The 22,637-nt window shown below is 40.6% G+C and overlaps 1 protein-coding gene across 2 annotated transcripts; it reads left to right on the top strand.

Moving 5' to 3' along the window:
- Nucleotides 1–11,502: 11,502 nt before the first annotated feature.
- LOC311056056 (3',5'-cyclic-AMP phosphodiesterase 4D-like) lies at nt 11,503–21,314 on the top strand. 2 transcript variants are annotated; one of them, XM_084072406.1, is made up of 10 exons: nt 11,503–11,584; nt 12,232–12,325; nt 12,778–12,953; nt 13,818–13,916; nt 14,393–14,557; nt 15,849–15,948; nt 17,182–17,336; nt 18,505–18,627; nt 19,069–19,251; nt 20,126–21,314. In XM_084072406.1, the coding sequence occupies exons 1-10, from the start codon at nt 11,570–11,572 to the stop codon at nt 20,534–20,536; spliced, it is 1,521 nt and encodes a 506-aa protein (XP_083928532.1). In that variant the 5' UTR covers nt 11,503–11,569; the 3' UTR covers nt 20,537–21,314. The 2 variants fall into 2 exon arrangements, with proteins under 2 accessions (XP_083928532.1, XP_083928531.1); XM_084072405.1 differs by lacking the exon at nt 19,069–19,251 and having other exon boundaries at nt 11,524–11,584.
- The last annotated feature ends 1,323 nt before the right edge of the window (nt 21,315–22,637 follow it).

Here is a 22,637-nt window from a genome sequence, read left to right as displayed (position 1 = left end):
AAGAAAGTAAAAGTGCAAAAGTTTTGGCACCAAAATGTACTTAAAGTACCAAAAGTAAAAGTACAAAATGGCTAGAAAATAGCAGATCTACAAGCTCACAACACGTTGCATTGCGACGCATTGTGAGCTTGTAGATTGGCTATTTTCAAATAGCCTAGGTACAAAATAGGGCTAAAGTGGTTAATGTATGTTTTATAAATTAATAATTTATATATGCAAAGTAACTATTAACCGTTTTGAAAACTTTACATTTTTTTTTAAAGTTTTCAAATAATTGTAGTGGAGTAAAAGTACAATATTTGCCTCTGAGATGTAGTGGGGTTAGGTAGAAGTAAAAGTACTGCAAACTGGAAATACTCCAGTAAAGTAAAAAATACCTCAAAATTAAGTACAGTAATTGAGTAGTGTACTTTGTTACTTTCCACCACTGGTAGAAAGGCTTACTTAAAGCTATGCTTCCATGAGCTAGCAGCAATATATCACTGGGTAATTGTGATTAGTTATATGCAAGGGTCCTCCTTATTGGTACCTCAAACTAGCTCCCTATTCTGGGGGCGATCATTCGCCATGAATAGATCTAGAAGCTCATATGTTGCGACAAGACACGTGAGCTTGTAGATTGACAATTTGTAGCAAGGACTTGGTATAGAGGGAAATATTAGCAGACCATAGTATAGAGCCCTGGGCGACTCTGATCAATGAAGTATAAAGGGTTTAAGTGGTTAATCATAGCACCCCCTCTACAATCTCTCAAGTGTTCTCTCAAGAAATAATGGTGTCAGAAGGGTTAAAATGCTCTGTAAAGTCTCCATCCAATTTAAAATGAATTTGAAGTTGCCGGTTCCACTAACTCAGTTTACAAAATGGGATAAACTTATATCAAGATTTGTTTGGGAAGGAAAACGACCTAGAATAAGATACAGTACATTACAGCTGCCCAAAGATAAAGGAGGGATGGCTCTCCCAAATTTAAGAGAATATTATCATGCAGCACAAATGCGCCCACTTATTTACTGGTGTAGTGCAGACTACACAGCTCGGTGGAAGGAAATTGAGACTCCTGGGTTTGCATTCCCGATTCAAACTTGTATTGGAGAAAAGGAGGTCCCGGCAAGGGTAAGGAGTGCAATAGAACTAGACCCGATAACAAGCTACACGTTAAATACACGGTACTCCATTGTAAAACAATTGAAATTGGGAAAAGAACTTGGCCTGTTGAAATGGGTTGCATACGATGGAGCGTTTAAGCCAGGGCTATTGGATCTGAGGTTTAGACAGTGGACGGAACTGGGTGTGACAACCATGTGCCTGTTGATTAAGAAAAATGAAATAAAGTTTTGAAGAATTAAAAAACACATACAATTTGTCAAATCAGGATTTATTCAGATACTTACAAATAAGAGATTATTATAACAAGAAAATTAAAACAGCTAAGGATGAAATCCATCCAATAATAAAACTCTTTATACGGGCATATGGTGAGGTTGTACCCAGGACTGTATCTAAAGTATACTCATGTTTGATGGAATCAAAAAAATACTCAACAATATATGTTAAGAGTAAATGGGAAAAAGAATTGGGTGAGGAGATTCCAGAGAAGACGTGGTATGATATGTGGGAAATGCACCGGACAACAACGCAGTCAAAGGGATGGAGGGAATTCATATGGAAGAATCAAATTCGGTATTTCATTACACCCCAGATTAAAAGTAAACAAATTAAGAATCAACAGCCGTGCTGGAGAAACTGCGGAAACATTGACTCCAATGTCTCCACGTCTTCTGGAGCTGTACGAAAATCCAGCCTTTTTGGGAAACTCTGCACTCAACAATATGTGAGGTTTTAGGCTACGAAATTCCCCATTCTTGTATTGTAATGTATTTGGGTCATATGGAGGGAACTGTACATCCAGGAGACTGTTATCTAGTCAAAATCCTCCTAGCGGCTGGGAAAAAGGCTATCACCAGGAACTGGCTCAAGACTGACACACCGGACTATAAACAGTGGAGAAATATAGTGGACAATATTCAAGACATGGAAAAATTAACATTCAAACTGAAAATAAGGGAAGATCTCTATGAAAAACGATGGGAAAAATGGATAATATATATAATCCTAAGAGAAGGGATGTGATGATGTAAGAAAATGAGGTTAATGTGCACCCCCACAAAGGTCTAAACAGGTAATATGTAAATATGTTTTTTGTTTTGTTTTTTGTTTGTCTAAGTACATGTAAATGTCTGTTCTATGATTTGTTTTGTTTTATTTTATTTGATAAAGTGATAAATGTAACTGATTTTGATGTAAAAAAAACAAAGTTATAAAAAAAAAAATGAATTTGAAGTTATCTTCCTCGAGGTGAGATTGTCCAAAATCACAGCTTGTTTTAAAGAGGTTCCATGAACCAGATGGATGGAGTGAATCATACAGAGAATCATATTTTCAGCCAAGAAAGAGGCTTAAACACCTGTTGGACTTTAGCCACTATCGGCCTAAAGTCAAGAGAATGGCCACTCAATTGCATCAGTATGCTTATCTCAAAGAACACTTCAATTTTCCTAATGATCCGTTCCAGATGGCACACAAGGCACTTTCATATAGCACACATAAACCTAACAGTGTCCTCTTAAGCTGCACTACAGCTGTCTTCATGTCCCTTGACCATGAGAGATCTCATAAATGCATCCCAAATGCCAAACCATAATCCTGAAGGCTTCCATAAGGCTCCACTTGTCTGGTGTTCTTAAGAGGCTTAGCTACGCCACACACGCACACTTGTGCATTGTCAGCTACTATAACCAAAACATGAATGCTAAGTTGGCTATATGGTAAGTCATGCCTCCAATATAATATACTAACCACACCGAGGATCAGGCTAACCGGACACAGGAGAGAGCAGCTTGGCAGAGATAGACACAGTTGCCATCTATAATCAGAATGTAAAATAATGTATTTGATTAATATGATTCCAATTCTATGGAATACAAAGTGTACAATTCACCCTCTCTGGCATTTCAGTTTCAGCTCACTTTTCGAGTGGCAACTCCTTATACTGTACATGCACATCTACTCATGCTATTAATCTATGACAGTGCACATTTATGTGAATGTGGGACCCCTTAAAGAAACTGGGAGTGCAGTACATTCTAGACACTGGGAGGAATGATATATTAACTTAAACCCTGTATGCTTCATCATATGACACATGGCAAAAATAGCCATTTTCACAATTGTTGGTGGAAACAAACAATGTATTGTTTTGTAAATATTCTACTACATGCCTGAAACTGGGACCCCAGCCAGGGTTAATGCGGTTAAAGTTTTATAAAAATCATCCACTGGCTGGCACTAACGGCTTTAGTGGAGCATTGTCTTCCTATTACTGATTCCAGTACAGCGAGGCAGGGTGTTCTGTTGTGTGTCAGAACATAAAGACCCAGATGCTCAGCCAGATTGTTCCCTGAACTCATCCAACTAATCAGCTTTACGGAGGAGGAGGTGTGAGCAACCAGGTGGAGTTGAGTTGGCTGAGGGAGGCAAGTAGATCTCATATCTGACACACTTCACACTTCACAGAGGAAGGAGAGAACGGATTCTGGAAGAAGGGGGAAAAAAAGTGTTGGAAACTGATGCTTTTTTTACTCTGTCAGCAGATATACTCCAGTTAGCTACCTTCACCTGACCCTCGATCTTCACCTGAGCAAATTATGATGGCAGAGTTGCGGAACGTTCAGTCTTTTGCTCAAGGACACTTCGGCAGGACACGAGGAACCAAGAGGAAACGACTGCAAAAATCATATAGGTAGGATGTCATGCTGCTTGGCTGTGTTGTTTGTAACCCTGGTGTCACTAGTTTAGGCTTGTCATTATATCTATTATTTCTTGCATGTTTTCTCGAACATTCTTTGAATTTTTTTTTTTTTTTTAATGTAGGCTACAAGCTCACAACGTGTCATGATGCGATACGTTGGGATCTTGTAGAACTTTCTTTCTTTTCCAAAACGTTTTGAAAGTAGGGTATGAGCGTTTAATGTGTTCTGTCTTTTTCTTTCTTCTGTTTCACTCCACTGCATATATTTTCTGCTCCACGTCGAGCACACGAACTTAGCCGAGCTGTTCCAGTAAAACAACCACAGCAGTAACATCTGTTTAATGTTTAATGACACCTGTCTTTTTGGAGTGACACAGTTCCTAAGAGTCTTGTTGTTGTTTTGGTGTGCAGTTTTTAAAGTGTTACTGTACGAGGTCGAAGTGAAGTGAATGGTCCCCTAGTACAGCACTACTACTCTGTGGGTTGGGAGAAACGCTGGTTCTCTCGTGATGATTATTATTATTTTTATTATTATTAGTAGTAGTATTAGTATTAGTATTATCATTAGTGCACACAATTCTACAACTTTAGGTGGGGGGATAACAGTAGAGAGAGTGAAACCATGTGATGTTGGAATAGTCATTCTTATACATTCTCTCATTGGGGTAACAACTTCTAGCTGGTGAAATAGCAGTGCACTTAACCTTGGGCTGGAACCCCCTCAAGGACCCCTGGGGTTTCCCACCCAGAGCCCATTATTAGCACCACTGCTCTCTTCTACCTCATTGCTGGTTTAAATCCATCGTTCAATGATCCAGGAGCTGGAAGTTGAGAACTCCAGATAGCCAGGATGGCTGGATGTGTGAAAGTTTCCCACCTGGTGGAGATGTATACCACAAAAAATATTTGAAAACTTTAGTTACTACTAGTTACTTTGTAGATTTTGATTATTATTACAAAACATATATTACCCAAACGGGACATTCTGCTTTTGGTACGTTAAGTACATTTTGATACCAATACTTTTGTACTTTTACTCAAGTAAATTTAGTATTCTGGACTTTTACTTGTAACAGAGTATTTCTACGTGGCAGTGTTGATACTTTTACTTAAGAAAAGAAATGTAGTACTTTTTCCCACCACTGTCTGTGTTACCATTCTATCCTTGTCTCACACAAATGGAATGTACATTTTCAGTGGGAGGGTGTTTAACTTTGAAGCTCTACATTGTTTTCATTGCACTCTACTTGTGACCATTTACCCTGTTCTTTGTTGACTAGGGTTCATGCATTTACTCAGATTTTACCCTTGTAAGTCCCACTGGATAAGAGTGTCTGCGAAAAAGCTTGCTAAATACCAACAGTACATTGAAAACAATTCAAATGTATAATAGTGTATGTGTTTGTGTGTGATAGGTATTGTATAGCCTTACTTCCTTTCAGAAACCACAGTCCCATATCTCGAAGCTTATCTAAAAAGATAACACAAATGTATACTCATAATTGGGCCAGTTAAACAGACTCAAACAGCCGATACTTTCACAGCAAACTTTAGTAAGTTCGGTCAGTAAGTTCACACGCTCGAAAAACCTGCTAAACCATCGTTGCCACCAGACTACTTGTTCATTTATCTGGTAGTTAACTGTGTACATCTGTATACTATAACATTCTATTATTGCTATTAGAAATAAAAATGTGTCAACATCTTTTCCGTCCTGTTTACACCACTAGTAAATTAATAATAAGGGTAATAATAATAATAATAATAATAATAATAATAATAATAATAATACTTATAATAATAATAATAATAATAACAATAATGGAATTATTTTATGCTAGCTAGTTAGATATTAAAACTTCTGTTTTACTGATAGTGTGGTGTTGTTGTTTACAGTCTGAAACTATATCAAATTACCAGTTCTAAGCAGCTTAAGTGAAAACCAGGACCAGGAACCACAGGATGCCACTGAAGGGGTCCCTTGTGATTGGGTGTATGTATTGTATACACACATCACTCTCTCTACACACGTTAGCGGTAACTAATCTTTTAAGGACCCTCATTGATTACAACCATTCCCTAATCCCTGCCTTGGGACTGACGTAGGTGAAGGTGAAATCCCTTCTTAAAACGGGACAGGAGATAACACTCTACTATGATGTCAGTGTAATATGACCAAATGATTAAGCTGTCACCATGATACAATGGGATTGCACAGAAGCCACACATGTAAATTATCAATTTGTTGAAAATAAATGAAAACAAAATAATCTCTCCTTGCTAAAAAGGTTAATTAATCATGCATTTTTAGACCCCTATCCAGGACAGAGAGTAAAGTGTTCTATAAAATATTTAGGTTCAAAAGAGGCTACATCAATTGACAAAGCAAGACACTTAATTATGTGAGAACTGAACAAAGATTGTGTTTACAGAGGCAAGCATTGTGTAAGGCCATGTAGCTAAGGACTTAATACAAAGAATATGTACAACTGTGTATCAATTGTATGCTCTGAGAATGGCACATAATTGTCCTTAACATTTGTGAGTTAGAATCTTAGTTAAAAATTCTACCTAAAAATGTAATTTACTTTTTACTTAAGAGTAGGAGAGACTGGGAGACCCCTGCTACTGAACTTTTAGAGCTATTTAACTTTATTAAAAACTTGTTTTTTTTTATTAAAAAAGAGAGAAAAAAACATCCTTTAATTATTTTGCAATAATTAGATTGCACTTATTTAAGGGGTCTCATTTTTATTTTACAAAAGAATGTGCCAATTTCACACCACCAACACTTTCCTCTCGCGTCTCTAGCTTGGATGTGGGCAGCAGCAGGCCATCGGGTCCTACCCTCCTGGGGCCGTCCGGCCTCGTTGTGCAGTCCAGCCTCCATCACACCCAGCGGAGGGAGTCCTTCCTGTACCGCTCAGACAGTGACTATGAACTTTCACCCATGATCAGGTCAAGCAACACCTCTACTGGCAGTGACGTGTAAGCACCGTCTTCTATGATTCTGAGATTTGTTATTGTTTTGTTTTGTTTTGTCTGTGTTTTGATTCCCCCCCCCCCCCACAAAAAAAAGAAGAAAAGAGAACTAAGGAGTCCTTTTATTTACCTCTTTATACAGTATATAAAAAGAAAATGACAGCCACATTCTGAAAAAGACAATAACTGTTGTTGACCTCAAAATAACACTTATATTTATATTGTTTAATGCCATAGGTCACATTGTCTCAAGTCTGATCTAGACCTGAAAATAAGTCTTTGAAATATTTTGATATTTTGTTAGGCCAGGTCTGCTGTCACGAAGGTTTGAGTCTGTCATTAGTGGAAGGTGAGTGATGATGAAGCTTGCAAGGCTGGCTAGTCTATTTAGATTGACATTCAAGTACATCCTTTACCCGCAATGCAACACACTGCCTCGGGTATCATCAGCCAAGTGCTCCAAAAAAGCTAACAGATAATTAGTGAAATAAAACTGATGGAAATGCTAGGCTGTGCGCTTATTAGACTGGTTTGATGCTTGTTTTGACGCATGACAACTAGTTAACTAGTGCATAAATAGTGCCGGCTAAAACATGCTTTGAGAGATCAGAACAATTGAGAACAAACATCATCTAACATTCTACATGTTTAGTTGGACATTTTAAGAGATGTGTCATCTTACCAAGTTCATCTCACAGAGGGTCAATCTTATGTGACATCTGCAGTGAGGCTGTGTTTTCCTCAAAACATGGTGTTTGGTAAAAGTCAGTATGCAATACATTAAAACTAAATTAATGTTTGAACTATAAAAAAACATACATATATGATTGGAAAGTTAATACTCTCTTCTGTTTTTTACAGCTACACAGGGGATCTAATAGTTACACCATTTGCACAGGTGAGTTTTTCTGCATGCAGGGCTGGGGCTTGGGTATGTGACAGTGTAATAATTCAGTTCTGCAGGCTCTACAGTAAGAATACAGTACATATACTGGCCCGGCTTAATACACAAGCTTTAGGGGCTGCAACCCGGGGCACCAGGCTTGGAGGGGGGGGGGCACCAAAGAAAAGAAACGGTGCCGAAATACAGTCCGGGGGCTGCTGAAATAGCGCTAAATCGGTACCGAAATGCGTTTGCAGCACCCTTCACCCCACTGATGAAGTGGCCACACCTGGAGCAGTTACCAGAACTGCCATTTGGCTATCAGTTTGGCTTTCAGTGGTGATAAATCTTATTTTTTAGTTAAATTTAGTTGATTTGTTTTGGTTGGCCCCCCTATTTAACCCATTTTGGGCGGGAACCCCTATTTGTAACTATACCTTTCAAGACGGGAAAAGGGGTTCCCAAAAAACAAAGCATGTTTTCCTGTTGCTACGTACAGTATATAGCAACATACATCTTTTGTAATTTTTTTATAAATATTTTAAGTTTTTCAGAAAAGGTCAGCTTAGGTCATGATTTAGAAGGCGTTTTTAGAATCGGCCGGTACGTAGTTACAGGTCAAGATTTCTCTTTTCTTTTTTAATATGCAGATTAATATTTCACAGCACACTGAGCACAGTACCAAGTCCCACTTTGTCAGTACCATATTACACACAACCAAAATACCGGCACGTTACACGAATCCAGGCTAGAAGACTATATGTTTTTCTTTTTTTAATGTGGTACTGTAAGTGGTTTTGCAGAATCACACAGCTATGGCATGCCAAAAAGACCACAAAAAAAGACAAAAGAAAAACTAAACTAAAGATAAACCATGTTTGCCAAGTTGATAGATGTAGCCTATTTTAAATTAATAACGCTTTCATTTGGGGTCCTGGTCTGAAGTGTCCTGGTGACATATACCAAAGTATTTCTAAAATCACTAAACTACTTCATCTTTAAGTTTTACAAATAGATTTACTGTGAGTATTTATAGTAGAAGTAGTCAGTAGTAGTAGTCAGTTTTGTGAATTTGCTGAAGTATTATAATTGCATCTCTCTCTACAGGTACTCGCTAGCCTGAGAACAGCACGCAGCAGATTTGCTGCATTGGCCAACTTACAACAAGACAGAGTCTCAAACAAGTAGGTATCTCTCTACTCTCTCATGATGCCTCTCTGAAGCCATTAAATAAATTAAAAAAACACAATTTTAACCACTTAAACCAGGGGTCTTCAACGTTTTTCAGGCCAAGGACCCCTTAGCTGAGAGAAAGATGAAGCAGGGACCCCCACTACATATTGGATTCACGTTAAATGTTTGTTTTCAGACATTTAACCACTTAAACCCTCAATACTTTGTAAACTTGACCTTTGGCTTGGTACTTGGTCTGCTCTTCTCTTTTTCCCTCTACACAAAAAAAAAACTATTGCCGATCTGCAAGCTTACAATGCGTCTGACACGTTGTGAGCTTGTAGATCTGCAATTTTTGACTTAAACTGACTTAAACCATATACTTAGTTGACCGAAGCCCCCCAGGGCCCTAGATCTGCAAGAATTTCCCTCTTTAGTCTACAACACATCTCTTCGCTTATATAGCAGATCTACTTGTAGATCGACTATTTTCGTGAATGTTCACCCCAGAATTGGGACCCTGGGGTTCAAAGGGTTTAACCTATGATTAGATATTGTCTCTTGGTCTGAACCACGTCTGTGTTTTTCCAACACTTTTCCCTCCTCATCTTCTTTGCTCACAGACGGACCCCCTTGTCTCACCAACCCCCTGCTATCAAAGCTCCTGTGCCAGGTGAGACAAAATAGACACAATGACCCGACACAACATGTCCTCTCACTGGATGCAAATTAACTGTCATCACATTGTGTGCCTCTGGGAACACAACACACCTAATCAATAATACATACTAATTAGAGATGGGACAGTTAAACGGTTAACCGTAACCGTTTAGGACTTAATAACCAAGACAAATTGAGTCATACATAAAATATTAACAGAATAATGGAATAACTCACTTAAATATAATCTACAATTGTTCCTCATACAATATTTTTCAATACCTAAAAAAAAACATTTGAAGAGAAGAAAACAACCTTGAGATAAAGACCTAATGTATGTTACGATATATGTTTTAGGCCCTCTTTGAACTGCCCACACATAGGACTGCAACTTTATTTATTGATATGATGTTTTAGATCAGGGGTCTTCAACGTTTTCAGGCCAAGGACCCCCTAGCTGAGAGAGAGATGAAGCAGGGACCCCCTACTCTATATTGTATAAAATTGGGCTTCAGATTATATATATTTTTTTACTTAGTCTGTTATTTTTTCCCTCTACACCTATAGCCTCTTTGCCAAAAATAGCCGATCTACAAGCTCTCAACGCCTCGCAGCGCGAGGCGTTGAGAGCTTGTAGATCTGCTATTTTTGGCTAATGTTCCCCTCAGAAAAGGAATAGGGTTCAAGTGGTTAATGTAAAAAAATCACACCCAGTGTGAAGTGGGCGGTGTGGTCACAGTGGTCATCACAGTGATGGAAGTGATTCACTTAAAAAAAAACTTAAAAGTGTTTTTTTTTAAGTCCATACTGCTATTCATAGGGCTTCACATGTGTCATGTGTTTCGCTAGCCAATCACAGTCAATCACAGTCCTGAATTTGCAAAGTCAGCCAATCACATTACAGCTAGTGTCATCACCACTAGCTGTAAAATCTATACACAAAAGTATAGATTTGCATTGACTGTGGAAGGGTTAGGGTTGTAGACTGCGTTGTAGACTATTGGCCAATCACGTTGCAGGATTGGTCAGTGTCCAAACCTCACTTATAGGGGGCGGTTACACCGCCCCAAAAACTAGATCCTATCACACAAAGATTTGGTGGACCCCCTATAGTAGCTCTGAGGACCCCCTAGGGGTCCCGGACCCCCTGTTGAAGACCCCTGTTTTAGATGGTTAACCGCAGTTAATCGCCCACAGTCCAAAGCTTAAATATTTACCAAAAAAAGGTCCAAATGCCTATCCCTAAATAATGTAAAAAAATCACACCCAGTGTGAAGTGGGCGGTGTGTGGTCATCACAACATGACTCACTTTAAATAAAGGATAAATGACTCTTTTTAAAGTCCATACTGCTATTCATAGGGCTGCACATGTGTCATGTGTTTCGCTAGCCAATCACAGTCCTGAATTTGCAAAGTCAGCCAATCACATTACAGTTAGTGGTGATGACACTAGCTGTAATGTGATTGGCTGACTTTGCAAAAGTATCGATTTGCATTAACAATGGAAGGGTTAGGGGGTATACAAATCTTTTGGTCGGTGTCCAAAACTCACTTATAGGGGGCGGCTACACCACCCCAAAAAAAACTCATGTCGATATGAGCAGGCAGCATTAATGATTATAGAATTAAAACTTAACCCATTAAAACCGGGAAAGAATCTGTATCATTTTGGATTGTATCACATTGGCTATTCAAAAACGTGAGAACTACTGGTTTAGAAGGCATTTGTAGAATCAGCCTCAGGTCTTAATGGGCAAACTACAGTAGATAAACCATAGCATCCCTATTCTGGGATGAAGTGGTTACATTTTACATGTGACTTGGGCTCACGGAGAAGATGTTTTCATTGCTAAAATTTCACAGAGATCCATGAAAAGAGTAAACAAATCAACGCAGGTTCACATTCAACGCTCTGGCCGCAGAACTCCTCAAATTTGATGTTTTGTGTCTCTGTGTTTCAGAGGAGGCCCAGCAGAAACTGGCCCTGGAAACCCTGGAGGAGCTGGACTGGTGTCTGGACCAGCTGGAGACTCTACAGACCAGGCACTCTGTCAGTGAGATGGCCTCCAATAAGGTACCACTTTACACAAGTCATTCTTACACCTCCGCTCCCATTCCTAAACTCATGGTTAAAGTTCTCAGTCACCACGACAGATTTCAGTCATTTGGATTCCGTGGAAGCCAGCATGTTTTCTATGGCATTGGTTCTCAAAGTGGGGTCCGGGGACCCCCAGGGGTACTTGAGGGGGTTCCAGGGGGTCCCCAGCTAGATGATGGACAGGAACCAAATGGACCCTTATGGGTCTGTAACTCTGAGAGTGTACAAATTTGTACACTCTCAGAGTTGAATTAACATTGGTTTAACAATGTGAATTGGGGTCCCAGAGGTATAAATGCCATTAAATGGGGGTCCGTAGCCTAATGCATGTCAAACTGGGGGTCCTTGAAATTAAAATGGTTGAGAATCACTGCTAGAGAGCCGTAAAAACCTTCTCTTATTGGGGTCCCCGGCTTATCTTTTCAAATGGGGGTCCGCGGGGTAATAAGTGTCAATTAGGGGGTCCTTGACATGAAAAAGTTTGAGAACCACTGTTCTATGGAAGCATGTTGCACAGCGAAAACAGCCTAAACAGCCACCAGGCCTGCCTTGGTCTGGCTGAGGCGCCGCGGTCGTCCTCTTCTTAACTAATGTAGGACTTGTCTTTGTGTTTTTGTGTGCAGTTCAAGAGGATGCTGAACAGGGAACTGTCTCACCTCTCAGAGACGAGTCGCTCAGGGATCCAGGTCTCCGAGTTCATATCCAACACATTCTTAGGTAAAAAAACAAACTATATTGTGGTTTAATGAACCAAAGATCTTAAGTCATTCTGATTCCACTCCAAAACTGTTACTTTTCAGGATTCACATTCAAAAATAGCTTTTTTCGAGCTTGTGGATCTGCTACTTTTCATTCTTTTGTGTGACGCAGTAGTATGATGAAGTAGGGCGTTAATTTAGGGGAAAAAAATAAAAAGTTAGAATATGGAGATAAGAGGTTTCAGCCCGACAGCGACAATATCTAACAGTTTATTTCAACAAAGCATTAAACGTGCTCTCTCTCTCCCTCTCTCTCTCTCTCTCTCTCTCTCTCTCTCTCTCTCTCTCTCTCTCTCTCTCTCTCTCTCCCTCTCCCTCTCCCTCTCCCTCTCCCTCTCCCTCTCCCTCTCCCTCTCTCTCTCTCTCTCTCTCTCTCTCCTCTGTATCTTGGACGTCCCCATCACTCCCCAGACAGGCAACAGGATGTGGAGATGCCCGGTCTCCTGCTGGAGGAGGAGGAGAGGAGGAGGAACAAGCGTATGTGTGAGATAAGTGGCGTCATGAAGTCCTGCCACAGCGCCGACCTCACCGACCCCAACATCCTTCGCTTCGGGGTCAAGGCCCACACGGAGGATGCTCTCGCCAAGGTGAACTCTACTGTTGTTCTTTCACCTTGACCTATAGGGCTGGGCATTGTATCGATATTATTATATATCCATATCAGAATAGATTTTGGATATAATATGTATCAAAATCAAAATTCAGTCAGTTGAAATCTGAATGGCCGGACTTCGCATGACGTGTGTGCAGAGGAAAAGAGGGACAGACCGACCGACCGACCGACAAAGCCTCCTGTAGGCCGACCCCCTGGGTCTGGCAAAAAAATCAGAACCACAAGCTCACAACAAGTCACATTGCAATGAGTTGTTAGCTTGTCGATCAGCTATTTTTTAACATGTTTGGGGGGGATGTGTGGAGGGGATGTTATCTTCACATCTCGATATTCTAGTCACAATATTAACATTGAGGTATTTGGTGAAAACATGTGATATTAAATGTTGTCCATATCGCCCTGCCCTACCTTGACCAAAAACAAACCCTTTATTAGGTTGTAACAGTCTGTCTACATTAATGTGGTACTATACTGCAATGCCAAATAGTGACACAAGGTGGTGCATGTGGTGTTTTTTCTTTTTACATGGTGCTACTGCTGCTGCTGCTGCTAGCTCTCTCTCCATCTATACTAGGCCATGTTCCTATGTCCAAACGTGTCCTACATGCTGCCAATAAAGAGATTCTGAGTTTAAAGCCATTTCTATTGTGCATTGTTCAATGGAGAGACTTGAAAAGTCTCACAAAAAACATAACTCCACACTATCTGTTAAACAGAGCACAACGCAAAACTTGAGTTAATTCAATTTCATTATGCTGAAATCATGGAAATTGAATAAAGGCCATATGTTCAGCTCAAATGTGTGTCTAACAAGTGAATGTGGCTAATGTCATTTCAGGAGCTAGAGGACATCAACAGATGGGGCCTTAATATTTTCAGAGTAACTGAGTTTTCAGGAGGCCGGCCCTTGACAGTCATGATGTACGCAGTGGTTCAGGTAAACATGTGAACACACACACAGACACACACACACACACACACACACACACACACACACACACACACACACACACACACACACACACACACACACACACACACACACGGTATGTATAATGAACGTAGGGTACATGATTGTCAAATGCTTGTACAGTGTGTAATGTGTTTACAGTCGTGTAAAGTAACTAAGTACATTTACTCAAGTACTGTACTTAAGTACAATTTTGAGGTATTTTTACTTTATTGGAGTATTTCCAATTTTCAGTACTTTTACTTCTACTCCAATACATCTCGGAGGCAAATATTATTCTTTTTCCACCACTTTGTGTTTATGGCCACATCAATCAACACTTGAGAGGAACAGCTAGCTTGGTGTCTGAGGGTTTATAAAATCTCTCTCTCTCTCTCTCTCTCTCTCTCTCTCTCTCTCTCTCTCTCTCTTTCTCTCTCTCTCTCTCTTTTCATCTGGAGCAGGAAAGAGATTTGTTGAAAACGTTCAAGATCCCGTCAGACACGTTGATCACGTACCTGATGACCTTGGAGGACCACTACCACGAAGACGTGGCGTACCACAGCAACGTCCACGCCGCTGACGTCCTCCAGTCCACGCATGTGCTGCTCTCCTCGCCTGCTCTGGAGGTATAGGAGAGAACACCATAACACAGAGTCCAATGCAATACAATAGAGGCAGTGGTTCTCAAACTTTTTCTAGTCAAGCACCCCCAAATTGATATATCTTTGACCACGGACCCCCATCTGAAAACCATTTTTGTGCCAGGGGCCCCGGAGAAAGTTCCAAATAATTCCACATTTTCCAACACTTTTTTCCAAATGTAAAAAAATAGCAGATATACAAGCTCAGAGCGACACAAAGTGACACGCTTTGAGCTTGTTATTTGTTACTTGCTATTTTTGAGTAGCCAAGCCAAAAGTGGTTAAAACTATTGTTATGCTGTATTAACTACTTTAGCTGTTGTTCTTCATTATGATATGGCCAGCACAAGCACCACCGCACAACGCAAGGAATACAAATCCCCAAAATATCAGTTTTATAGATAATAAATCAACCAAATTATACTCAAAGCAAATCATGGTGTTGCTGCTGCAGTGAGAGAGAACTAGAACAAATTGTTCTGGAGCTGCAGAAAAAAGGTGTAAAACATAAGTGGTAAGCTGAAGATTGAACAGGGGAAAATGGCCAAATCGTTCAATGAAACCCACGTGATTACAAGTGCTCTTGGGCCTGTAAGAATGGCACTATTTGAAAATGTTTCCGAGTATACTTGGCAATCAAATAAATGACAATTGGACTGCATTTAAATAACGATTTTCTCCAAAGCGCTTTACAATGTAGTTCACATTCACCCATTCACCCACACATTCACGGTGGAGGACACCATGCAAGGCACCAACCTGCTCGGGTTCAGTGTCTTGCTCAAGGACACTTTGAGACCAATTCTGGGGGAGCCCGGGTTCGAACTGGGAATCATCCGTTTCCCAAGCTGCCGCTCTACCTCCTGCCGCCTAAATGAGACTGTGTACACCGTTTCATTAAAGAGGACCAATTTAAATCTAGCCACTCAAGCTAATTCAAATATTAACATCCTCACTGACCGCATCTCATATTGTCTCCTTTGGGTAGAATCCTCATGTGTCAAAAACTGTTACTTTTCAGGATTGAAATAAAAAAAAACAGCAAAAGTAGAAAATCGACAAGCTCAAAACGCGTCGTTTCACACCTCGTGTCGAGCTTGTGGATCTACTATACTTTTGATGCTTTTGTGTGACGCTGTAGTATGATTAAGTAGGGCGTTAATTTACCAAAAGAAATTAGAATATGGAGATAAGACAAAAGGGACAATGTGATCATCTGCTTAGCAGCAGGTAGAAATATATTCCCCGGTAATCATCTCCTTCTCCTCCTCCTCAGGCTGTGTTCACAGATCTGGAGATATTAGCTGCTATCTTTGCCAGTGCCATTCATGATGTGGATCACCCGGGAGTCAACAACCAGTTCCTCATCAACACCAGTGAGTGTTTCCCACATCTCCTATTTCAACATTATAGGTGGATTCATACCAGTATATAGGACAGGACCACAAACACGCTTAGTGTGAAGCTTTTTTTCTGTGTGAAAGGGGGAAATAAATATGGAGCATTTGTCCATTATCTGTCAATCCAATATGTGTTTGGGATTTTAGTGCTGACATATGCATATTGCAGGATCTGTCTTGAGAGATTACCGGTAGTCAAATATAATTGGAGTTTGTGCTTATTGTGTGAAGATATGAAATAATGTTTTAACCACTTATACCTTGTATACTTTATTGGCCGGGTTGGTCCCCTACTTGTTTCCCCCTCTACACCAAGACTCTTTGCCAAGAATAGCTGATCTACAAGCTCACAACGCATTGTGACACATGAGCTCATAGGTCTGCTATTTCCGCCAGCAAAATAGCAAATAGCAAAATATGTTTGCCTATTTTAAAACGGCTATAAATCAGTAAATAATTAAGATCGTTAGTTAGTTTCTTAGTAAATAAACCCCTATCTGTGTTTTTTTTTACCCTTGTATCTGGCCTAGTGGACCTTATTCTTTCAGAAAAGTAGAACCAAAAATATAATTGAATTAGCCAGAAATTGAGATTTATTTTTATTAACACATAACTTGTTATAGGGCAAATCATTTTTGTATTAATAAAGGACATCTGCATTTCAATGATTAGTGTGAGGTTTCTACTTAAACTAAACTATACCTTACACATATGTAACCCAGTACCAACACTAGGGTATTTTCTTCTTCTTGTCATTTGTCATCAGACCAAAGATGGTTAATATAGAAAGATAGACCATCACAATAGGAGCCACAAGAGGTGAAATGGTACACAAATCCTACAAATGGTCTCCTAAGTGGGCGACGGCAGATCTCGCGACCGTCCTATGTTTACTTTGTTTGCTGGAACAGAGAAAGGTCAATAATAAAGTAGATGTTCTCCTCATTTGTCTCTCTGAAAAAGGCCATTTTAGTATGAAAATCTAGGGAAGATTGTGTGGCTTGTCACGATCGGGTCCAATATGACCATGGAGCTAAAGAATGGTTCAGAAGCTGTGTTCACGTTCACTCCTCCATTGTAAATAATAGACTCCCAACCTGCGTGCGGTGTCCTAAAAAGGCGACCACCTACTTCACGCAGATAAGATAAGTAAACCGGAGATGGCACGGCATGTCTTTCTTTTTTTTCTTCTTTTTTTCCTTGGATTAGACTCAGAGCTGGCCCTCATGTACAACGACTGCTCGGTGCTGGAGAACCACCACCTGGCGGTGGGCTTCAAACTGCTGCAGGAGGACAACTGTGACATCTTCCAGAACCTTACCAAGAAACAACGCCAGTCCATCAGGAAGATGGTCATAGACATTGTGAGTTGAGCCTGAGCTAAGAGCCAGAGGAGGGATTTCTCTGGACCTCTTGATGCAGTAAATGGGAGTCCTTGGAGGGGTTCCAGGGGGTCCCCCCCAGCAAAATGTGTTTCTATGCCTATTTAAAAAATAGCAGATATACAAGCTCACATGGTGGCACGAAGTGACGCCATGTCGAGCTTGTGCACCTGCTATTTGTGAAACATTTTTGAAGTGTTTGGAAAATGTTAAAATGGATTTTAACATACATCTTCTCTGCTGGGGGGGGTCCCTGGCACAAAACCTTTTCAGATTGGGTTCCACGGTAAATACATATCAATTTGGGGGTCTTTGACATGTTAAGGTTAACTTTTTCTGTTAAGTCATGTTTTTTTGGGCTTGTTAATAAAGTAAGTGTAGTTGCTTATTTGGGCTTGCTTCCAATGTTGTTTGAATCTCAAACATTTTCATGTCAAGGACGCCCCAAATTAACATGAATTTGTCCGCAGACCCCCATCGTGTGCACATTGTCCTTTTATTATTGTGCTTTACTCTTTATACCCGGAGGACCAAACATGAACACTGCATGCTGTTTATATTATTAGTTCTGAAAGTGGTGTCCGGGGACCCCCAGGGGTCCTTGGAGGGGTTCCAGGGGGTCCCTAGCAAAATGTGTTACCATGGCTATTTAAAAATAGCAGATGCACAAGCTCACAGCGCGTCACTCCGTACTGGAGATTGTGTGCACATCTTGTAGCTGTATTTAGGCCAGGTGCTGGACCTCGAGGCAAGAGTCAAGGAGAAGAAGGTAAACACTTCTGCACACGGTTTTAAAGATCCCAAAACGTATTTTATTTAATGGTGCAACGTTTCGACCTTATAGGTCTTCATCAGGCAAAAGGGAGCTTTAAACCAGTGTGCGGCAGTTTTTACCTTCATCTGCCATTTAGATTTTTGTTTTTACAAATCTTGAACGTGTTTACATGTAATCGTTTGAGAACCGCTGGTGTATATGACAAATAATGGAGCTGGGAAGCTATTCACACTGAAGTGTATTCAGTGTGAATAAACCTGTGTGTGTGTGTGTGTGTGTGTGTGTGTGTGTGTGTGTGTGTGTGTGTGTGTGTGTGTGTGTGTGTGTGTGTGTGTGTGTGTGTGTGTGTGTGTGTGTGTGTGTGTGTGTGTTTAGGTACTAGCTACGGACATGTCAAAGCACATGAACCTGCTGGCCGACTTGAAGACCATGGTGGAGGCCAAAAAAGTGACCAGTTCTGGGATGTTGCTGCTGAACAACTATTCAGACAGGATACAGGTATGGCACCTGTGTCTTTAATCTGCATAGTATATCTAGATGCTAGTTGAAAAGGAACTTTATTAAACCACAACACAAACCTAGCATCACTTTTCTGGGCATGTTATTCGGGGAAGAAATTTGTTGTAGAGGGGAAAATATAAATAGTTTTCTGCCTAGAATGACATCCTCAAAATAGCGACACCGGCTTCAAAGTGGTTAAAAGGAAAGGACTCTCTCCTGCTGTCTAGATGTCAGTAACCGGCATCCCCCACTTACTTCTGAATCGGAGCCTCTTGTCGATTCTTTCATCTTCACTTGTCCCTTCAAATCAGTGGTTCCCAAACTTTTCAGCTCAAGACCCGAAAGAGAAGTCTTCCCGGGACCCAAACTAGTGAAAATAGCTGATCTACAAGCGCTTGTTGGTCTGCAATTACATTGCTGGGTCCCTGTTTCCCTCAGGTCCTCCAGAACATAGTGCACTGTGCTGACCTGAGCAACCCCACCAAGCCACTGCAGCTGTACCGCCAGTGGACCGACCGCATCACGGAGGAGTTCTTCAGCCAGGGAGACCGAGAGCGGGACACGGGCATAGAGATCAGCCCCATGTGTGACAGACACAACGCGTCCGTGGAGAAGAACCAGGTGAAGCTCTCACTCACAGTGGTATACAGGACGTTCGCCGATGTTCGGGTCGCGGACCAATTTGTATGGGTCGCGAGTCAAATATCCCCCTTTTAAGAAAAACATCACAACTTTTCATACATTTTTTTCTTTCTTCCAAAATATTTCATAAATAAATGTAAAAAATCTAATAATTGCCATGGATAAATAATCTAAAAAAACAGTTTAAGAAGTAGTGAAAATTGCAGATTTACAAGCTCACAACACGGCGCAAAGCGACGCGTTGTGAGCTTGTAGATCTGCTATTTTAACTGGTTTGAGTCCCGGGGGAAATGTCTAATTTATCTTTTGGGTCTTGAGCTAAAAGGTTTGGGAACCACTACCGTCTACCATTGGTATCATTTCTCCCTGGGACCCATACTAGTGAAAATAGCCGATCTACAAGCTAACCCTACGTCGCAGATCTGCTATTTTCACTTCTTCTTAAAAATAAATTGGGGAATTCTATTTTACTATTTTACATGACATTCTGTTGAAGAATGGATATATTTACTTGTGACCCATGAACTTGCAAATCTACAAGCTCACAACGCAGCACGAAGCGACGCGTTGTGGGCTTGTAGATCGGCTGCTTTCACTAGTTTTGGTCCAGGGGAAAACGTCTAATTTCGCTTTTGGGTCTTGAGCTAAAACATTGGGGAACCACTTCCCTAGAGAAGTAGTTTGACAGGAGCCTACATATCTACATATATAGTGTGCTCCCTCCGTGTACCTAAAAGCGGATTACATTCACATGCAAACCAAAATGTGTTGCTCATTTTATTCAAACTATTTAAACTATCTTACTGAATTGACCTTCTTATGCTACGGTATCATCTATCTGTCCTTACTGCAGGTGGGCTTCATTGACTACATCGTCCATCCTCTGTGGGAGACGTGGGCTGACCTGGTTCACCCTGATGCTCAGGACATCCTGGACACCCTGGAGGACAACAGGGAGTGGTACCAGAGCCACATCCCCCACAGCCCCACCTCGTCCCTGGACGAAGCCGATGCCCGCTACCTACCCCCAGGTGGAGGGAAGTTCCAGTTTGAGCTCAGCCCGCGGGAGGACGACAGTTGGTCCGACATCGAGGGGAGAGACGGCAGCACCAGCCATGGCAAAACTCTGCATATGCAGGACTGCGAGTCGAGGGGATTCTCCTCCTCCGATGAGGAGGAGGGAGGAGGAGGAAATGTGGGACTTTCCAGAGATCCTAGCATGGCGGACTTGGAGGAGGATGAGCAGGAGGGCCAGGCGGTTTGACACTGGTTCTCAAAGTGGGGTCCGGGGACCCTCAGGGGTCCTTGAGGGGGTTCCAGGGGGTCCCCAGCAAAATGAGGAACAGTTTAAACCATGGGTCTTTAACAGGGGGTCAGAGTTACAGGGGGGCCATTCACCGAAAATAGCCAGTCTACAAGCTCACAACGCGTTGCAGCGTGGTGCGTTGTGAGCTTATGGATCGACTATTATCGTGGCCAAAACAAGTTTGGTGTAGAGAGACAAAAGAGCAGATCAAGTGCAAAGTGAAGTCACGTTTCTAACCATGATGATAGCGCTAATGAGTCAGTATAATTTCTGCCTTTACTGTAAAGTACAGTGAAGTGTGAACGAGAGACAAAGAATGACACGCAGCAATGGCCGTCGGCCTTAGGAATCGAACCTGCCAGGATGCATTAGACTCTAATGCAGCTAATGGCCTAGTGGTTAAGGTACATATCACATATAGGCTCTAATGATTAGAGCCTATAGGTGATATGTACCTTACCACTAGGCCATTAGGTTATTTAAACCTGGCTAATAGGTGTACTGTAGACCAATAGGCTAAAGTAACCTGCTGGAAGGGAAACTGTTACTTAACCACTAAACCTTCTGTTCTTAGAAAAACATATCTGAGTTGCAACTGTACTTGAACCACCTTTTTCTATCTTCACCAAATCTCTTTGCCAAAAATAGCCGATCTACAAGTGCACAACACGTCATGACGCAACGCATTGTGAGCTTGTAGATTGCTGATTTTTAATACAGTATGCTTATTGCTTATCCACCCATTTACCTGCTATCCCTGTAAGAGATAACAATGATGTATACTTAACTTTGTTTACTTAAAGATTATTATCATCATCATCATCATCATCATCATTGTATGATTATTTTTCCAATTGTTTTCTATTTCACCTTTTCTTCAGTGAAATCCTGCTACCTACATCTGTTCCTTGGAGGATCTGTAAAAGAGAAGCACAAAGGAGTTTAGCTTGTTATTAATTCAGTTCCTATAGTCATACTATGTCATAAAAATTAATTCATGCAACACTTTAGTTCCATAATACTTTGTTCTTGTTAGCCTACATTGTTAACAGCACAGTTATCTTTTTTTTTGTTTTTAATTCATGATTGGTGTGTGTGTAATCTCATTAAGTATGCACGATTTAAACTACAAGAAGAATCACATAGCTGAATGTCCAACATGTTTTATTATTATTTTTACTCATGCAAATTGAGAATAGATGGACTTTTACTTGTAACAGAGTATTTATATTATCACTACTTTTACTATAACAAGTTTATCATTTGTTTATAATAATTTAAGTTAATATAAAAGTTTGAATAATAAGCTACTTCTTCCACCTCTCGCCTACTATCACAGGAAGTGTGTGTGTGTGTGTGTGTGTGTGTGTGTGTGTGTGTGTGTGTGTGTGTGTGTGTGCGCGCGCGTGCGTGTGTGAGTGTGTGCCAGTGTGCGTGCGTTGGTGCGCGCGCGTACGTTCGTGGGTGCATGTGTGCGCGTTTGTGGCTTTTTGAATCCATACCAGCAATGGTGGAAAAAGTACTCACATTTTTTACTTATTAAGTATCAATACTCAATACTGCAATGTAGAAATACTCTGTAAGTGCGGAATTCAACATTTATCAGTACAAAAGTATTCGTATTAAAATATACTTAAGTACTGAAAGTAATTAAGTACTCATTTTGCAGAATGTCCCATTTCACAAGTTTCCAAAAATGTATGAAAATGCTTTGAAAATAGCCAAATACAAGCTCACAACAACGGAACGCTTTGCTACTTGTTGTGAGCTTGTAGATCGGCTATTTTCATAGGGCTGAAATTGTTAATGTATGTTTTGTAATAAAAAACTAGTAACTAATGTTTTCAAATAATTGTAGTGGAGTAAAAGTACAATATTTGCCTCTGAGATGTAGTGGAGTAGACGTAAAAGTATTGGAAATTGGAAATACTCAAGTAAAGCACAAACACCTCAAAATTGTACTTAAGTACAGTACTTGAGTAAATGTACTAAGTTACTTTACACACCACTGCATCCTCCACACAGGAGTAGATGATTTAGTATTGATGACTTGAAAACA

This window comes from Gymnoscopelus microlampas, assembly GCF_963454915.1.
Source record: "Gymnoscopelus microlampas genome assembly, chromosome: 11".
In the NCBI taxonomy this organism is placed as follows: Eukaryota; Metazoa; Chordata; class Actinopteri; order Myctophiformes; family Myctophidae; genus Gymnoscopelus; species Gymnoscopelus microlampas.
This window is presented reverse-complemented; position numbering and strand designations above follow the sequence as displayed.

Coding starts and splice junctions, on each gene's coding strand:
- LOC311056056 (XM_084072406.1), top strand. Junction 12,954..13,817: donor CGGAGGATGCTCTCGCCAAG/GTGAACTCTACT, acceptor ATGTCATTTCAG/GAGCTAGAGGACATCAACAG. Junction 14,558..15,848: donor TCTCCTCGCCTGCTCTGGAG/GTATAGGAGAGA, acceptor CCTCCTCCTCAG/GCTGTGTTCACAGATCTGGA.